The sequence below is a fragment of the Calonectris borealis genome, chromosome 4 (assembly GCF_964195595.1).
Source record: "Calonectris borealis chromosome 4, bCalBor7.hap1.2, whole genome shotgun sequence".
Classification (NCBI taxonomy): Eukaryota; Metazoa; Chordata; class Aves; order Procellariiformes; family Procellariidae; genus Calonectris; species Calonectris borealis.
This window is the reverse complement of record NC_134315.1, coordinates 70348939-70366632: the sequence shown is the minus strand read 5'-3', so window position 1 is coordinate 70366632 and position 17694 is coordinate 70348939. Positions and strand designations below refer to the sequence as shown.

At 39.6% G+C, this 17694-nt stretch overlaps 1 protein-coding gene across 6 annotated transcripts in view; it reads left to right on the top strand.

The window, feature by feature from the left end:
- GAB1 (GRB2 associated binding protein 1) overlaps positions 1-17694 on the top strand; it is a 102093-nt gene that overhangs the window by 55708 nt on the left and 28691 nt on the right. For all 6 annotated transcript variants that reach the window (XM_075150069.1, XM_075150068.1, XM_075150067.1 and 3 more), the window contains exons 2-3: positions 3772-4066; positions 15157-15370. In XM_075150069.1, coding sequence (XP_075006170.1) covers positions 3772-4066; positions 15157-15370 — 509 coding nt within the window. The remainder of the gene's footprint in view (positions 1-3771; positions 4067-15156; positions 15371-17694) is intronic.

Sequence of the window (17694 nt, the reverse complement as noted above, 5' to 3'; positions counted from 1 at the left end):
AGGCCTTTCTTAGTCTGAAACAAAAGCAGCAAACCTCGTTAAACCTTGTTTTGTAATAATTTACAAAGCCTACACAGGCTTTTGGTGAACTTGATTCCCATGATGTTTGCCATGCTACACTTTTAAAGGGAACAGTTTTACTTCTGAATTAGGTATTTGATCTGCATGCAGTGTTTTGTAACTATTTATATTAATAACACACATTTTATATATATGAAAAAATCTTTTGTTAAAAAACCCACCTTTGCTCAAATATCTTTCCAGAATTAAATTATGTTGGTATTGGGACAAAATGTTTAAATCCATACTGGCTATTTTTTGAATTCTCAAACTTAATGCAGTTGACTTCTAGCACAGAAAACCAGTGCTTGATAATGTATGGCTGATAACATCAGTAACGTGACAGATAATGAGTACCTGTAATTTGCCTGTGACTTAAACCAGTTGCATCTTTTTTGGGTGATTATTAAAAATAGTCTATAACATGCTCTGTAAAAGAAAATGCAAAATTTTCAAACAAGAATGCCCAAAGGGGTAAAAAAGAAAAAAAATTAAATTTGCATAAATACGTATTTGCACATGTGCACGCTCTCTTTTAGAGACTACTTCTTGGAAAACCATTACTGAAGAAGCTCTCTTCCTTACACATACAACACAGTATTCTGTACTTCAGTGAGGCAGCATACAGCTTTCGTTATAACGACAAATACTGAAATGTTAAAAATAGATCAAGCTTTAAGAATCCCAGATATTTTCAAATAACAAAGAGTGATTTATGTGGGCTCATTTTGCACTTTGACAAAATATAGAGGCGCTTTTGTACTATGATTAGCAAGGGTGCTGATGTCAGTTCGCTTGTCTAGCTTTAAGCTTTATTCTGCTGCTAAATTGTGCTTTGTACTGTAATCCAGAGAACCTTTGTATCTGCCTTATTAGTGTGTAGTTTATGGAATTGCTTTTGTTTTTGAATATAATCTGTGCCAGTTTCAGTGAGTGTGACTCATTATATGACTGAAATAAACATTCACATATGCACTATGTGAAAACTCTTCAAAAATAGTAGCAGGTGCTGGTAGGCTAAATTCAATGTTTTAAGTACTTTAAAGTTGCTATTTTGTAGCCCTAAGGACTGAAAGCAAATTCCGTTTAGCTGGTTGATTTTCTGAATTTTTCAGAGTCCTATTTACTCATTAATGCTCGACAGAGATTGTCAGGATTGCTAAGAACCTTTCACTCCTTAACACGATACTAGAAATAAACTTCTAGAAGAGGCACACTTGGTCGATACAGAGTTGATTGAATATTTTTTTTTTTTTGGTGACACAAATTGTGAGACAAAATGCATCATGCTTCTCAATCGCTCTTGTCCCTCTCCTATCTCTAATCTTTTTCCTCCTGACTTAAGCTTTGCAAATGTCGTCTGAATGACTGAAGGCTGACGTTAAAGATAAAGCTAGTTTCTGAAGCAGCAGAGTTTTGCAGTTCGGTTCGTAACAGTTATCTGTGGTTGACCTTGCCTGTAGAGAGAGCCTCCAATACTGAAGCTTCCTGTTATCCCAGCATCTAAGTTGTCACTTGATTTGAATACAGGAAACAAAACAAACTTTGCCAGTGTTTTTGGGTCGCTGTTAAACAGTGCTTATCAGCTGTGCTGCTAGAAGATGCTCACATTTGAAATCTAAATTGAAGGGGTTTCATCTGTTACATCTTGTACTTCTGTGTTTTACTGTTCACCCAGTTAAACTTAACTGCTAACATGGAAATAGCTGCTTGAGACCTTGACTTGATTCAGATGGTTCAGCATTTAAAGGCAGATGCTGTATTCACAACTACAATAAATATACTTGTTTTATAAAGTATAAAAGCTATCTTAAAATCAAATAACTTTTAGAGGCTTGGTAGTTGGAGAATGGATCACAAGCCTTAATTAAGCTGTCTGGCATTTTTCCCTTTCTCCTGTTTTCTGTATTATCTTTCCATAATAGCTTCCTAAGCTTGATACCCAAAAAAGGCATGCCCACTTGACAATGAGGGTTTTGTGAGTCTCTAGTGCAAAGCTGACGGCGCTAGTTCGGAGCTGGAAGATGGCAGTGCAGTTCTCCCTCTTTGTCCTTTGTGTCCTCCCTCCGCTAGTTTGTTTGAAGGTAACAGCTACATAAAAATGAAATGGAATCACTCTTGTGCCTCAAGAAAATGGGTCTGAATCTTTTCCTAATACATATTAAGAAACTCTTTCATTTTTTTCAAAGCTATGTCCCATTGTGTAAAGGACATCACACGTCTTGACCTCTTCTGGGACCATCCTTGCTGATCCTTGCATTCCTTTCCTTGGTTAGCGTGCAGCCAGGGCTGGCCAAAAGGAGAACTCACTCACCTGCTTTGGTTTTTTTTTTTTATTTCTTCTGTTGTGTTTTGTCCTTCCAAGGGACTTGCCGGCAACCTTGTTTGAATATCCTAAAGAAGTTTTAAATGGGGTGCCTTGGGGCATGGAGTGACTCTGCGGTGTAATGCGCAGTGGCTGGGCTACTGCATTGATTTGCCTTGGTCTCCAACATTGCTGAAAAGCGTAAAAAACCCAAATGGACAAAACAGTGATGGCTCCCCACTGTGTCCAGGCTCCACTTTCAGGTTTCTAACTGTGAATGCAGTGCAGCTCTTCTAGTGGGCAATGGCAGTACGTCTAGTTTCTTCTGTTGTGCCCATTATCCTGGCATTGGTGCATATAAGGAAGCTTATAGCATAGAAAGCTGTATTGCTGGTAGAGCTGAGCAACCAAAATGTAGCTAAGTGGGGCAATAAAGATGCTGTTGGTAACGCCAGGACAGCTGTATGCAAACCTTGGTTTCTTGGTTTGAGTTAGCATCTTTGCCAAGAATTATGCCAGGTGACGGAGGCCCACGGGGAGGAAAGCAGCTGAGGATTAGTTGGAAGATGAGGCATTTTAGTTGTGCTTTTCTCCCGGACCAGCTTCTTTCTCTCTGCAGGGGCAGGAAAGCTGGTATAACAAGCACGACATCAGATTGCGAAATGTATTTCTTTGGAAATGTGGAGGTACCTTCCACAAAGACTGTGTTTAGGCGGTAAAACTATAGTGTTTGGTCATTCCCTCCATCCCCATCTCTCTAATGGTTTCCAAAAATAATACCGTAGCACTTTTTCTGCAAGAAATACTATTGTAGAAATATTGTGAGGTTCTGAGTGCAGAGTTCTCTTAAAATCAAGGCGAGCATACGATGTGAGCATTGTCTGTTCTTTAAATGCAGGTTGCTATCGTTGAGTATCAGTGAAAAATTGAGAGTTAAACTGCATCAGCCCGAAGCAGCAGATATTGGAAACAAGACACTATGGAGTACTTAAAGACATTTTATTTTGTCCTCCCCATGCCTACGTCAGCTTCCTTCAGAAATTTTTTGTGTGTGCTTTTTCCCTTCTCCTGGTCCCCTCACCCATTTTTTCTTTACTGGATTCATCCTTCTCATTTTGTAACCAGTGATTTAATTATATGTCCCCTTCTTAAAAACAAAGCTCAAATACAGAAGCAGTAAACTTTAAAATACAAATTCATTAATCCACTCGTCCACTACTGTAACAATACGTAAATAGATTGTGTTAAATGTAGGTAACTGGTGTGTAATCTCTTAGAATTATAATTGAACTAGTTATTATTACTCAGTTCAACCCAGGTTGAAACCATACACAAAAGGTAACAGTCTTAAAGTATGATTTTTTTCCTTCTAATTTTTCTCCCTTTTTTCTCTCTCCAATTTTCAGGCATGGAAGAGGAGATGGTTTGTGCTTCGCAGCGGCCGTTTAACGGGGGATCCGGATGTATTGGAATACTACAAAAATGACCATGCCAAGAAGCCTATCCGTATTATTGACTTAAATTTGTGTCAACAAGTGGATGCTGGATTAACGTTCAACAAAAAAGAGTTTGAAAACAGTTATATTTTTGATATCAACACTATAGACAGAGTTTTCTATTTGGTAGCAGACAGCGAGGAGGAGATGAATAAGTGGGTTCGATGTATCTGTGATATCTGTGGGTTCAACCCTACAGATGAGGGTAAGTTCTGTTATTTTTTCTGAGAAAGTGCGATGCCTACATGCGAAGAGTTTCAAAGAGTTTCAAAGATCAGATTACTATCTTTAGCTGGCATATGTTTTAAAACTTGTGTGCATTGGCTATGAAACTTCCTTGTTACTCTGAAAAAAAGTAACCAGAACAGAGGGAGATATTAAGAATTTGTTACAAATTAAGTGTGCTTAGAACTTGGATGATGCTGTTCTGTTTTGCATGATGTTAGGTCTTGAGAGTATAGGAAAAATCTTTACGTAAAATCATGCAAAACAGAAGATCATCATAATCATCAAAGGAATCCCATTTGGTATAAAAATGTATGGTTATGCAAGCAGGAATGAGTGCAAAATGTTAGGTTTCTAATATTATCATTGCTCCGTCTGCTTTGCAACTTGGAAAAAAAAAAATTCGCCCCCCCCCCCGGTCAAAACAAACAAAAAATAACTTGTAGTTCTCCACTATCCAGCTCTAATCCTACCAAAATAGACATTGTGTGAAAGCAGCTTGTAGGAAACAGGATGGTGTGTTTAATTCCTACAAATACCTTGTGGCCATTGCTTGTCCTGAATCCATCCTTATTTATTTACTTATTATTCCTGCATTCCTTGTAGAGATTAGTGGGTTGCATGACTTGCTGTAGCTCTGCGCACAGTCCCAAGGAAAGATTAAATAGGAGAGGTAAGAGGGTTATAAATAAAGCGTGCCTGACTGAAGGGGCTAGAATTAAAATCCCTAGGTTTTATAGGATTGTGGATTGAGGGAGGTGGGGAAAAAAGGGCTTGCATCTCTTCTACTCCAGCCAAGTCTTCAAAAATGATGGGAAATATTGTTGCTTTCTGAGGAGCGTCCCTTTTCTTTCTCCTTTATCGCAGTTTTGAACTAAAACTTTGTCATGAAAACTTTGTTTATGAATTACCACTCTAATAGCAAATTCAGTGAAGGGTACTTGTTTTGACAGTTCCAGCATGTTTTTATGACATCCTGAACATAACCGAGACCACCCACAGCACCTTTCTAAGAGCAATTGCCATGTGATTCAGTATTCAGTCTGCCAGGCATCCGTTACGTACGGGAGAGAGGTAGGCAGGTGGTTGCTTTTCAGTGGATAATACACTAGTGCACCAGTGCAGCCGTGGGCAGGAGGCGCTCGGAAAATCACTGGTTCTGGGGACACACCAGGAATCTGGGAAGTAAGGAGGAAATGTGAGAGCGCAAAGGAGCATATGTCCATTGCGTGGAACGGAGAGGTAGGGTCCCCTCAAAGCCACGAGGACTTTCCTTGCGGAGAGCTGGTGTGTTGCTAGTCCTTAATTTTCTGTTGCTGTTACATCTTCTGATGAACTGAAGATGAAACGTGCTATGAGTGCGGAGAGAACTAACTATGCCCTCACTGGCTGTTTGGACCAAAACTGGTTTTTGCTTGAGTCAATTGTATCAGTAACTTATCCCCATTACACTCTCGTTGCATGTTTCATCTTTGGCATTTTAGTTTTGTCTGAATTATCCCAACACCTTTACTTTACATAACTGAGAGTTGACAGTACTGTCTGTTTTATGGGTTTAGTAATGTCTTGCAATGCGTTGAGGAAGAATTAAAAAAGGAAAATGGGAAAATCAGTTGCTGAGTGTCTGTTTATTGCCAAGTTCTTATTTTTACAAGATAAATCTTCCTACTAATGGAAGAGGAAGTCATAAATGTACTTTATAAAATCTGTGTTTATTTTGATTAAGTTGAAGAATAGGCAAAGTTCACTGCAGACAATAAAAAAGCACTATTATTTTAGTATGGAACTAAACAAAAAGAGTTTGTATGGGGTGTAACCAACCTTCCCTTTAGCCTATGGAAGTGGAAGATAGTTTTCTTTGAAGCTGGACAAAATGTCTCTTTGGTTAAGGGTCTTGTTATGAGCGGACTGTCATTGGCATCCTTTGCTCGATCAGGGACTGGGGGTACCACTGGCCTATTGCTCCTGCTGCTGTTCATGTGGAAGCCCAGTCCAATTGCCTCCTTGGATTTAAGAAAAAACTTATGAGATGGTAGTGGTTAGTGCCATTAGAAAACAAATACGGAGTTGTTGTTTTGGTGTGGGGAGTAATGAGGGAGAAAGAGTTAATCATAACTGTGGAGAGACCTAAAAAAAAAAAAGATCACTTCAGACTAGATCTGAGCTGCTCCTTCCATACTTAGTGAAGTCTCAGAAATTCCTATGATGCGAAGTTTGTATTTCTTCTATTCCTTTTCTTAAAAATGAGTATTCACAGTAATTTCTAGCTATCTAATGCTTTGTTGTGACCTTCCAATTAGAAATTGATTTATACACATGAAATCTGTTCATTCTGGAGATCTGCAATGTTACATTTTTATTTGGACTGAGTAGATAAATTTATGTTCTTTAGTCATATTTACAAGCCATTGAGTCTGCAGCTTTCTGATTGCGTCATACTATAGTGTAATCTGTAATGATTACATCATAGTTGCATTATATGGCTTTTTATAGGGACTTTTAAGGAAGGGTTTACAGTGATGTAGGTCTTTTAAACTTACAACAAGACGGAAACATGAAGGAAATCTTTTTTTTAAGTAAGCTAAATAATTCTTGTACTTTTGCAAAGAAATTTCTGGGTACTCTTTATATTTTCTTCAGCTAATGCTTCTTGTTTTCAAATGGAAGCTGTAAAATGTTTGTTTCTGTAGCATCTTTCTTTTTAAAATGCACGTGCCAAGGTGGGGGGAGCTACACATGAGCATGGGTTTTAGGTTTACCACCGAGTTTCATACTGCACTTTTAACATTCATATTTTCTCTGTAGGGTCATAATAGAATAGGTCATTTAGAGGTTAAAATGTAACTGTAAGAAAAAAATGTGTTGCCAGCATTTTGTGCGCTTTGAACTCCAGTGAGAGACGTTCTGGGATGGAAAGACTAGATGGACATGGGAAATGACTATTCTCTGCCTGGTGCTGTGGGGACCTCAGCCGAAATACTGTGGCCTGAGCTTCCAGAAGGGTGAGGATAAATGTTTAAAGAATGGTAGAAATAGAGGAAATGGATTTTTAAAAGTGATCGATGAGGAGGAAAGTTGAAGGATTTGTTTTTCCTGGGAAGAAAATACTGAGGGAAGGGCTGACTTTCAAAGTATAGAAAGCTGTGATAAGAGGACATGGATCAGTTGTTATCTGAAGAGAGAAGTAATTTGTTTCTCTTTCAGTGAGCGATGTAATGATAAAGAAGAGCCTTCTAAGGATATTTAAGCACAGGCTGTGAAAGCCCTTCCCTAGAATTCAGTAGACATCTGTGATGAATGTTTTATACGTGATCCAGCTCCATGTTTCTGTAATTTAGTGAATTGCGTGCTTGGCAGAGCAGTGGTAGGAGGAAATAATCTTACTATATGCAAACATGTTACTTGCATGTATTCATTTAAATAAAGATAGCAATAACAAAGTAAACCAGAAGAAATAACAAAGTAAAGGAGAAGAAAAAAAGAAAAGGGAAGAACAAGACGTTGAAATCTACAATTACATTTACACAAATAATTACATGTGGTAAAGAGTTTCTGTCATCATAAGGACCATACTTTGAAAGAGCTACAGCTTGCTTCACACGCAATGCTTTCAAAGTTTGCAGTATTTCTGTCCAGGCAGCTGCTATCTGGTATGTGCTTCTCATGCCTTCTGAATTTTATCAGTAAAATTATTTTCAGATAACCATTTTTTTTTTAATCGTGTTCTGATAATACATGCACTGCAGGTTGCTCATAGCTTATCAATATCATGGGGTGATAGGGTGCAGTATCAATGATCCTGACTCTGTGTGTTCTCTCTAATGCTGCGTGGTCGGGCATCACTGCTGCTACGCTGTGTTGGAGATCTCCGTACGAGATCAGGATACCCCTGTGCCGCCTGTAACACAAGCGGGGAACAGAAAACAGGCTCTGCCACTAAGAACTTACTATCTGCAGTAAGAGCCATCAACATAGGAGCAGAGGCATGGGAAGAGGTGAAAGCAAATAAGGTGGTTTTGACGATTGTGACAGATAAATGGTCCTAGTGCTTCAGCTGTTGGACTGTTGTTGAACTTTGGGATTTTTGAGAAGAAATTTTCAGGGCATCTTTGATAAATAAATAGTGGACATTAGAGATGTTTAGGGTGCCCTTTCTGCATGAAGGGTCTGCCTGTAAGAAATAAAAAAATGTTCTCCTTTGACAGCTTTAGCAAGTGGATGATAGAGTCTGGCACACTTGGCAAATCAAAATCACCATCTCAATAACATATGATGAATATTAGAGACCTTGGTCATGAAAGGGCTCAAAAGTGAGGAGAAGTAGCATGAGCTTTTAGATGAAGGAAGGGACAGTCTGGGGGAGCACAGAGAGAAGTGCAATGACAGAGTAATAAGCTGAAAAAAAGCCTTTGCAACCAAGTTGCACTGTAGAGATAATGTACTTAATGACAAGTTGAGATTTTTTTGTATCTCTTGGATATGATTAACTAGAAAGAAAGTCAGCTCAGAGATGACATGCCAGGAGGATGAGTGACTGGTGACCTGGAGTGCAGTAAAGAATAACATGAAAAGACCGAGTTAAGCATTAGGAGAGAGACCGTCCGGATAAGGATTGTGGGCCTGTTGTCTTAGAAGTGAGGCAGTAAGTTTAGAGGGAATAGTGGCACAAGGGCATCTCCTTTCATGGAGGTTTTTTTGGTTGGTAGCTTTGAGGAAGTGAAGGTGGGGGATAATGGTCACTGAGATGTACAAACATGATTTTTTTTTTTTTTTTTTAAGGGTGGAATTGCTGAGAAGGAGGGTGAGGATGGGCTGTGAAGGAGGCTGTCAGAGTTGCAAGATTTCATCTGGCAAAATTGCAGAGGAATAATAAAATTAGAAGAAGCAGGACTAGAGAAGGACCTGAGATTTGGCAATAGCAGGTTTGGTAGAGGTGGTAGCTGGTGGCTAAAGAGCTGAGTAAAGGGAGGCAAAGCTGAGATAATCGTTGCCCGTTACCCAAAGGAGAAGGAGAAGACAGCAGAGAAGACTTAAGATGTCTTCAACTTCAGATGTTGTGGTTAAAGGATAGGTGGCTAAGTGAGATGATGAACAGCCACAAAATCTGCAACAGTAGGTCTTCCCTTACAAGTGTGTGAGGAAAAAATACATGTATTAAAAAGATATAATTTACTGTCAGGAGTGTGGTCAGAATCTTCATCTTGAGTGTTTGGGGTTATTATCTTAAGCTGCCAGCTGCATGTGACAAAAATTCATATGGGAAGTGTTTCTACTCTTCCTTGAGGAAAAATAAACTGCATCTAATATGCCTAGGTAATTAACTTAATTTTTCCTGGTTCCTGCTGGACACCTTTTGTGGCATTAACATCACCTGATGGGTTGCTAGGAGAAGGGGATTGCAAGAGGATGGGTTGGCAAGCTGTTCTGCAGGTTGCTAGTTCTCCAGTCGGGAGGTCTGTGAGGCAGGAGGTGGAGCGCTGAAAACCCCTCTGAAGCGCAGAGGTGCCGCCGGTCCCAGACGGCGTGCTGCGGCCCCAGCTGGGTAAACCCACCGTCTGGCTACAGGAGAGCGCTGGGCCTTTCTAGTGACAAAAAAAAAAAGCCCCAAATGTTTTAATGTGGTGGGCTGCACTGCTTCTCTTCACAAGCACCTACAGGCGTTACTCTATAACAGGACTCCTTGATTATTTTTCCTGCGTCACCCAGCCTGTGTACCATCTGAAAATGGAGAGAACAGGCTACAGATGTTTCTTTTTTTTTTTCCCCCTTTTGAATGAAGAGTCTTCAAAAGAAAATTGCAGGTGGAGAGCGGGAAGAAATTCTGAGTGGAAATGCTTTTGGTATTTTCAAATTTTAAATGGGTAACCAAAAGTGCAGCTTAAACTTACATATGAACTGCAGATAGTAAGTACTAAATTTTCAGTGTGAGCTCTGAAAGCCGGAAACTTCAGCATGTGCTGGGGCCGTGGAACAGTCAGGCGTGCTTCTGGTTCGGATGCAGGAGGCAGGGTTGTCCTGAGCATAATATACAACAAGCAACTGCTGAATTTTTCGTTGGTGTTCTTTAAATAGGGTATCATGTTTACCTTCAGAAGAAGAGAGATACTTTGAGATTATATTAAACTAAGAAAACAAATTTACGAAATGCACAGGAACTTTTTATTAAAGTATTTAAAAGTATTTTCTCTGGATATAGCAGAAAGGTTCAGAATTGAGGCTCACTGCATAGCTTTCATATTGATTGTAAGCTGATCATTTATGCTGAAAACCAAACCCAGTCTAACGTGTCCATGCGTCTTCTGGGCTGGATCTGGCTCACATCTATCGAGTTAAGTACGCGAACAGAGCAAGTGCTTGTTTGTCTGGGCCCGTCAGCGTACACGTGCTTGCGCTCTGTGCGTGCATGTGCACAGATGCGGCCCTTCGATTCCAGGATCTTTCACTTGAGACCACGTAGAAGCTGACACTAGAGGAAACTCCAGCAGTGTATTTGAGGATGTATCTCATTACATTACGCAGCGCAGAGAATGACCAGACTTAATTTAAAAAAAGAAAAAAGGGGGAAAAAAAAAAAGTCCTTTTAAGGATTAAAGTGAATTTTTTTTTTTATTATGGCTCCCACTGTTGCATGTGTAAACTTTTGTTCAAGGTTATTACTCTAATATTTTTTTGGCCATTGGTTGTTTTAATGATAACATCTGCATCATAGTAAATGGATTGAATGAAACATCTCGGAAGAATAGTAGAATCATGCGATTGCGTATCTGTTGCTGATTCACTGTTACAATGGGAAAATCCCATTTCTATTTTAGTCTTTCTACCTACGATCTGCAAAGAATGCATTTTGTTACTCTGATTGCAATTTTGACATTTAAAGAAATGCTTGCTCTAATGAGGCTTCTGTGTTTTGTTCACTATGAGAACATTTCAAGTATTTACATAATTAGCATATTAAGAGACTATATATCATAATGTAGAAAACAATTTAGGTTTTGCTCTCATTAAAAAAAAAAAAAAAAAACACAAAACACAAAACCAACCCTAAATGCAAACTCCCACACTGAATCTTCTAGATTATTCATGAAGCACAGATATAGGAACATGTGGAATAAAGAAGCTTTATATAGTTAAAGAAAGAAACTTTATATAGTTAGGAAGAAAGAGAGGGGAGCCTTTTATTATTCTTGTTCTTTTTACCTCATTAATTTTATGATTGTTTTATTAGTGAGGCAAATACAAAAATGGTTATGAGGAAAAAAGTACAAATTCTAGCAAAGATGATGCCTGTAACTGCTCTTAACAAACCAAGTGAGAAAAGATAAAAACTCTTGCCCTGTTTTGAGAAAGCTGCTTGTTCTAGCTGTACTGAATGCAGGAATTATAAAAACAAAATAGGATTCTTGTTACACTCATTTGCATGTTAAATATTCTGGATGTTTTTCCAGCTCCCAGTTATTTCAAAGCAGTCCGAGTGTCTGAGCTCTGGGAACAAACCAAATGACTTACAACGCTCTTTGGTGTGCAGATGACCCCTTCCCTAAAAATCTGCCAGTCCAAAGTGGAGCAAGTTGATGATTGTACTCTTTGAAATCATAATAGGCTGCTGGGAGAAACTCTTTCCTTCATATCAGCTTCTGAAGTACGTGGCTAAAGAGATTGAGAGGGTGCAGATAGGCAAACAGCATTCATTTGCTCAGTGATTAAAGTCGTTAACGTTACTGTTTTCTTCGTAGTCAAATTTGAAATAGCTTGAATGCGTAAAGCAAATAAGAAGTAGCCCAGCAGTGAAGTGCTTTTGCCTAAGTTCACTTGCTCTTTAAGTCGGGCATTAGCCTATGCTATTTAACACGTACAAAATGCCTGTATGAGGATGAATTTCAGATCAGAAAGTTGGTATTTTAATAGTTTAGTGCTCTATCCACTGCAAAAAAAAATCCTAACCAAACCACACAAAAAAAACCCACAACAGAGCTGTAGGAGGACTCAGGGATTTTGTAAAAATAAATAATTTCTGTCAAAATAAATGAGGCAGCTCATCATGCAGAAAGTATCCCTAACGATCCATTAACATTAATGGGCTCCAAATCCTTGCTCAGGGAAGAGATGATGAACCTTCTGGACAGTTGGACAGTGTCACCTTTTAATACTCAGTAACAATCAAAAGGCAAAGGGCTAGGATAGGAACAGAATGAATTATTGTTATGTCTTTGTAAATCAATAAGTGTGTCCCAGACCTTTTTTTTTGCGCATTTTATGCAATAGTTAGTTTCCCTTCTCAGGAAGGAATTAGTAGAGCTAGGAAAGGTGAGGGTGAAGGGAAACCAGATCTGCAATGAAATGGCTTCTATACCGAAGAGGATTAAGCAGCACCAACTCAGTAAAGCTGTGACAAAGTTGTGTGAAGTTGGGAATGGAGATTATGAATAGGAGGCAGTTGTTCACTGTTTCTCTGAAGATGGGAGCTGAAGGATATCAAGTGAAACTATCAGGCAGCAGGTTTAAAATAAAAGGAAGTGTTTTTTTCATGCCACACATCATAAGGTGTGGAGCTCACTCCCACAGGATGGTAGTAGAGGTCAAAAATATAAATGTACTCAAAAGGGATAGGACAAATTCAGAGAAAAGTGGTCAGCATAGGCTGTGGATGCAGCCTCTGCACTGGGGTGCCCCGAAGGTGTAGAGCCCCAGAAGCTGGGGGGAGTATGGCAGGATTGCCTTGCTGCTTGTGCTCAGCCCGTCTGCAACAGGCCACCATTGGAGATGGCATCGTGGGCTTAGGAGACTGCAGATCTGAGCCCATATATTTAGCCTAATGGTCTTCGCCACCTTGCATCCTTTCACCGATTACAAGTTATAGCCAGCCTTTAACTTCTTTTTCTTTCTCTCATGCACACACACTTTTTTCTTACTCCCCCAAGAAAGTAACTCTTTATTTCTCCAAACTTGGCAGACACATTGGTCCTCTTTCAAGCTTCTTGATTTTATTTTTCCCTGGAAAGTTACCCTTAAGTCTTGTTACTTTTCCTGGGAATGCCAGTGCATGGTTTGTTTAAATGCATCAGCCTCACGTAGGCATGCAACTTACCTGTTGAGCTCTCCTGACTACCTGTGGTCTCACTGACACACCCATCTTCCCTGGAAGCTGCAGGGATGTCCTGTTTGATTTCTTTTTTTCCCCTTGTGTGAACTTGGCACCAAGCAGATATAATGACGTGAAGGTCGTGTGTAGTCAGGGACAAGGAACAGGGGTGGGGATTGTGGTACACCGAAGCCCTTGAGGATCTTCTCTGTAAGTGTGGCCAAAGAACGATAGTGTATCTGGCAGGAAACCTTTCTTCTCTGCTCTTACTTGTGCATAAATTTACTTGCATTCCTCAGTTCTGGAGGGGACAGGACAGAGAGCTACTTTGTCCTTTCTCCCACTAACTCTCCCAAGGAGCAAGAACTACATGCCTGGTAGGTCCATTCAGGCACCTCTCTCTTCCTGCTATTGAACCCCAACATCGGGGGAATGAAGAAATATCAGTACGTGCCTCAAATAGGCTCCTTCAAGCTCTTGAAATTCCTAAATAATAGAAAATTGTTCATATTTCAATATTTTAGCATGTAGTAAAGAAACCATTTTATCTTTGTGTGTGTGATCACTGGGTGCAGTCTGGTTTTGCCTTTGTTCTACCAACTAGTTTGATGGATAGGTTAGGCACAATCTTTTATAAAAACTTTTTTTTTAGGTTATCCTACCTTTTCAGGTAGGTTGAGTTGAGGAATTTTCATACACCTAGACTTCTTCCACCCACATGGGTGTGGTGGGATTTAATTTCTGTGTGCCATGGGAGTTCAAAGCAAGTACTGCTGTTCCTATTTCCACGTCTAAATCACTTACACCTAGCGTACACAGAACTGAAAGCAGGAGGGCTATGTTTGGTCTGCTCATCTGGTTCTTCCCAGGATAATGCTGGGAAGCAGAAGCTGGATGAAGTTACTTTGTAGTGCATAGCTGGCCTGTAAGCCTAACAGGAGCAGTCTGCATTGGATAATAATATGTTCACTTAAACAACGCTAATAATCAGCGTCCATTCTTGGGATGTGCAAATTGGAATGTACAATTAGTTGCAAGTACAAGGGAGCCTTGATAATTGAGGAACAATTTGCGTAATTATGTTGTTCTTAGTCAATGTATCATTAAAACAATGAAAAAGTTAAATGATTGTTTAATGTTTGACAGTGTCAATATTTTCCAGTCTCCTAGATAATTTAATAGTCAGGATACATGTATTTGGAAGGAAAAAAGAAGTTACTCTAGAATATACATGAATAGGAAGCGGATAAGAATTATAAAGACAAGGTTATTTAAAAAAAAAAACACAACACCTCCTCTCTCCCCCCCAAAAAAAACCCAAACCAAACAATAACAACAAACCACAGCTACTTCATTTACTGCACTAAAATAAAAAGCTGAGATATGTAATGAGGGGGCTTAGTGGAACGTGGTACCTATTGTAGCTCTGCATTATTTTTATAGTCGTAAGAGATCTTCCATTGCAAAAGCAGTCTTTTTCCTGTTGCTTTTCAGATACTGAGAGAGGCCAGTTCTTGACTGGTGACTAATCTCAAATGTTGAAGTGACCTTGGTCAAAAAGGGATGAATACGTGCAAGTGCTGACTCAGGTTACCATATTCAAGTAATAACCTATGGGCCTTTGTCTGCTCTTGATTAAAACAACAGATTTGTGTTCTTAGTTGTCTTACTGCAGCTGTCAGCATCTTTGTCCTTTCTGTGACCAGAAAACAGGTTAAATAAGTCATTAAATAAGGCATAACCTCTGTTTCCAAGGCATACTTAAGAAACTGATTACAGTTTGAAAAAATACAAAGATATTATAAAGGTTTATATATAAATATAAATACTCTGAAACAAATGTTAATATCCAGATGTTCTTATGTCCACTGATTGTACAATTTTGAATTAAAACCCCCGACTTTTCTCATCCTCTGTTAATAAATTTTTTTGGTAGTGTTGTAAGACTATTTCTTCATTGTAAGAAGAATGCTTTGCTTCTGTGTTTGCAGATGCTGTGAAGCCACCGGTCAGTTCTTTACAACCATCTGCTGAGTTACCCTTGCCCATCAACACTTCACCGCCTTCCATGCAAGCAGAATCTTCCCTACCTCCTCCTTACCAGCTTATTAACATCCCCCCACTGGAGTCTTCCTCTGGTCAAGAAGATCCTCAAGACTACCTACTGCTAATAAACTGTCAAAGTAAAAAACCTGAACCTATGAGGTAAGTAACATTTTTTTCTTAATAACACTTATTAGTATTACAGGCCAAGAATGTTTGTGCTAAAAGTACTGGGTTTTTTTAGTGCCGAGTCATTGAACATTTGGATGCCCATAATCTGCGGGGGGAAGCTGCCTGTAACTTTTCCTTCCTTTCTTTCTATGCTTGAACTTTTTGCAGCAATAGTAAGTTGTTCGATCAGCGCTAGACCTATATCGCAGTCTTCGAAAGTGTGGACGGCAATTGTCGATATGAAGTATCAGATAAATGCAGTGATCCAAGCATTTCATTGTAGCTTGGAGTGATGCACGGCACACAGCAGAGAAGTACTCTTTCTTTAGCCACAGTCTGGTGTGTTTAGTCCAGTCTAGGACTAGAAAAAGCTGGAGGAATTTAGCCTTTCTCCCATCTGGTATTTGGTGCCCCAGTTTTGCCAGTTAAACCTTTCATGGAAGGGATTCAGTAAAACATGCTGATATTTATTATCACCTGCCAGGTTAGCACATCACTGAATATAGCAATCCTCAAATTATATTTGTTGACTGTTACTAACATGGTTCAATCTCTCAAGCAAGAGTAAAAGGTAATTACTTTATGATAACTAAGAATGCAGGAGACTTAAACCACTCAGTTTCTGTATCCTGAATTTTAACTTTATCCAATAAAGAGTACCCACACAGTCAGTTCTCCAGAGAAGTGTGCAACAGGAAATTTTAAGGAAAGAATTGAGAACTTCTACTGAATTAAATATATATTTATTTCTCCAACTGCTACTTCTAATTTAAATAGATGTACAGCACCTCTTATAGGAGGATATGATATTTATGGTAGCTATCTAGGAAATATCGCTATGGTTTTTCAGAACGGATTATGGTGGCCTTCCCTGGAGCAGGCTGCCCAGGGGCTTAGTGGGATCTTCGTCCTCCAAGATTTAAAAATAAAACCAACCACAAACGAACTTGACTGGACAAGTTCCTAAGGAGCCTCACCTGACTTTGAAGTTGGCTTTGCTTAGAGGTATTGGAAGAGCTGGACCAGATAATCTCCACAGGTCCCTTCCAACCTTGAGTATTCTGTGGGAGAACCTTATAAATCTCACTGGCAAGCCTCTTTTCTGCAGTAATTTAAAATAAAATCTGCTGGGGTATTTCCAGAAAAATAAATAAAACGTCATATTCTTTTTGTGATTGCAGACAAGTACATGGAAGGCTGAGGAAAGCTTCCTTTGAAAGTGTTTTCATGAGTATTTCACATACTCCCTTAGGGCCATACCTTTTAGTGGCGGTGCCTTCTTCAACACCTTGATGCTCTGCCAATTTTACCTGTGCCATGTGCTCTCCGCTCCCTTGGCATTTTTATCTTGCTCTGTTGTGCCTGAGGAGTTTCCTGCTCCGTTTACTGATGATTACATGGTAGAAAAGTATCCACCCTTTACAATCTTTCTTATAAAACGGAGGAATGAACCTACAGTTCTCCCAGAGTATGGAATGTGCAGGTTACGGGCGGCACGGCGTGCCCCAAAGCCTCCTGCAAGAGAAGGGGAAACCCAGTGTCTGCTTTCTCAGTGTTAAAGGTTTCAATGTTTAGTGATGTTTAGAAGCTGATGGTGTCTGAGAGGTATGTCACTGTTCCTGCCAAAAGCTATCAAAAAAGCCGTTTCCAGAACGGCTTGGCAGAGAAATCTTGACTTTTCATTTCAGCGCCCTGGCTCATCAGAAATGTGTCTGAGTGCCCATTTGCTTCTGCCAGGGATGGGCCACAGAGTGGATTTCTAACACCACCACATGAAGCATGTTTTTAGGAATGGTCAAGGTTGGGATGTGGAATTGACTTTCTGACCTGACTTCCACAGTTGTGTGACGTGTGGGTCACCCCCCCCCCCCCCCCCCCCAAAAGGGGACACAAAACATGGCAAGGTATAGAGTCCGTGAATAGCCTGCAAAATTTCTTGAGGAAGACACTGGTGACACAGGAGAGAAGGTATTTGGGTGTTGGGGAAGGCAGAAGGTCCAGTGGAGATAAAATGCTGAGGGAACTGAGAAAGAACTGAACAAAGTCTTTGGGAGTGTAGAGATTGTTGAAATAAATGATGTTTTTATGGGAATATTTGAAGACAGTGAAACATTGGCATTGTTGGAAATTATATGGGCTTAGTGTATTATATTTAACTAAATTCGCTAAATAGCTGTGTCCTTTTATTAAGAAGGTTGTAATAATGAAAATTCACAATAATAGTTATGCTGGAGTTCCAGTTCCACCTAAAAAGACCGCTTACGTTTCATGTCTGGTACAGTAAGTATCCTGCTGGATTTGGGCCAGAGTATAGA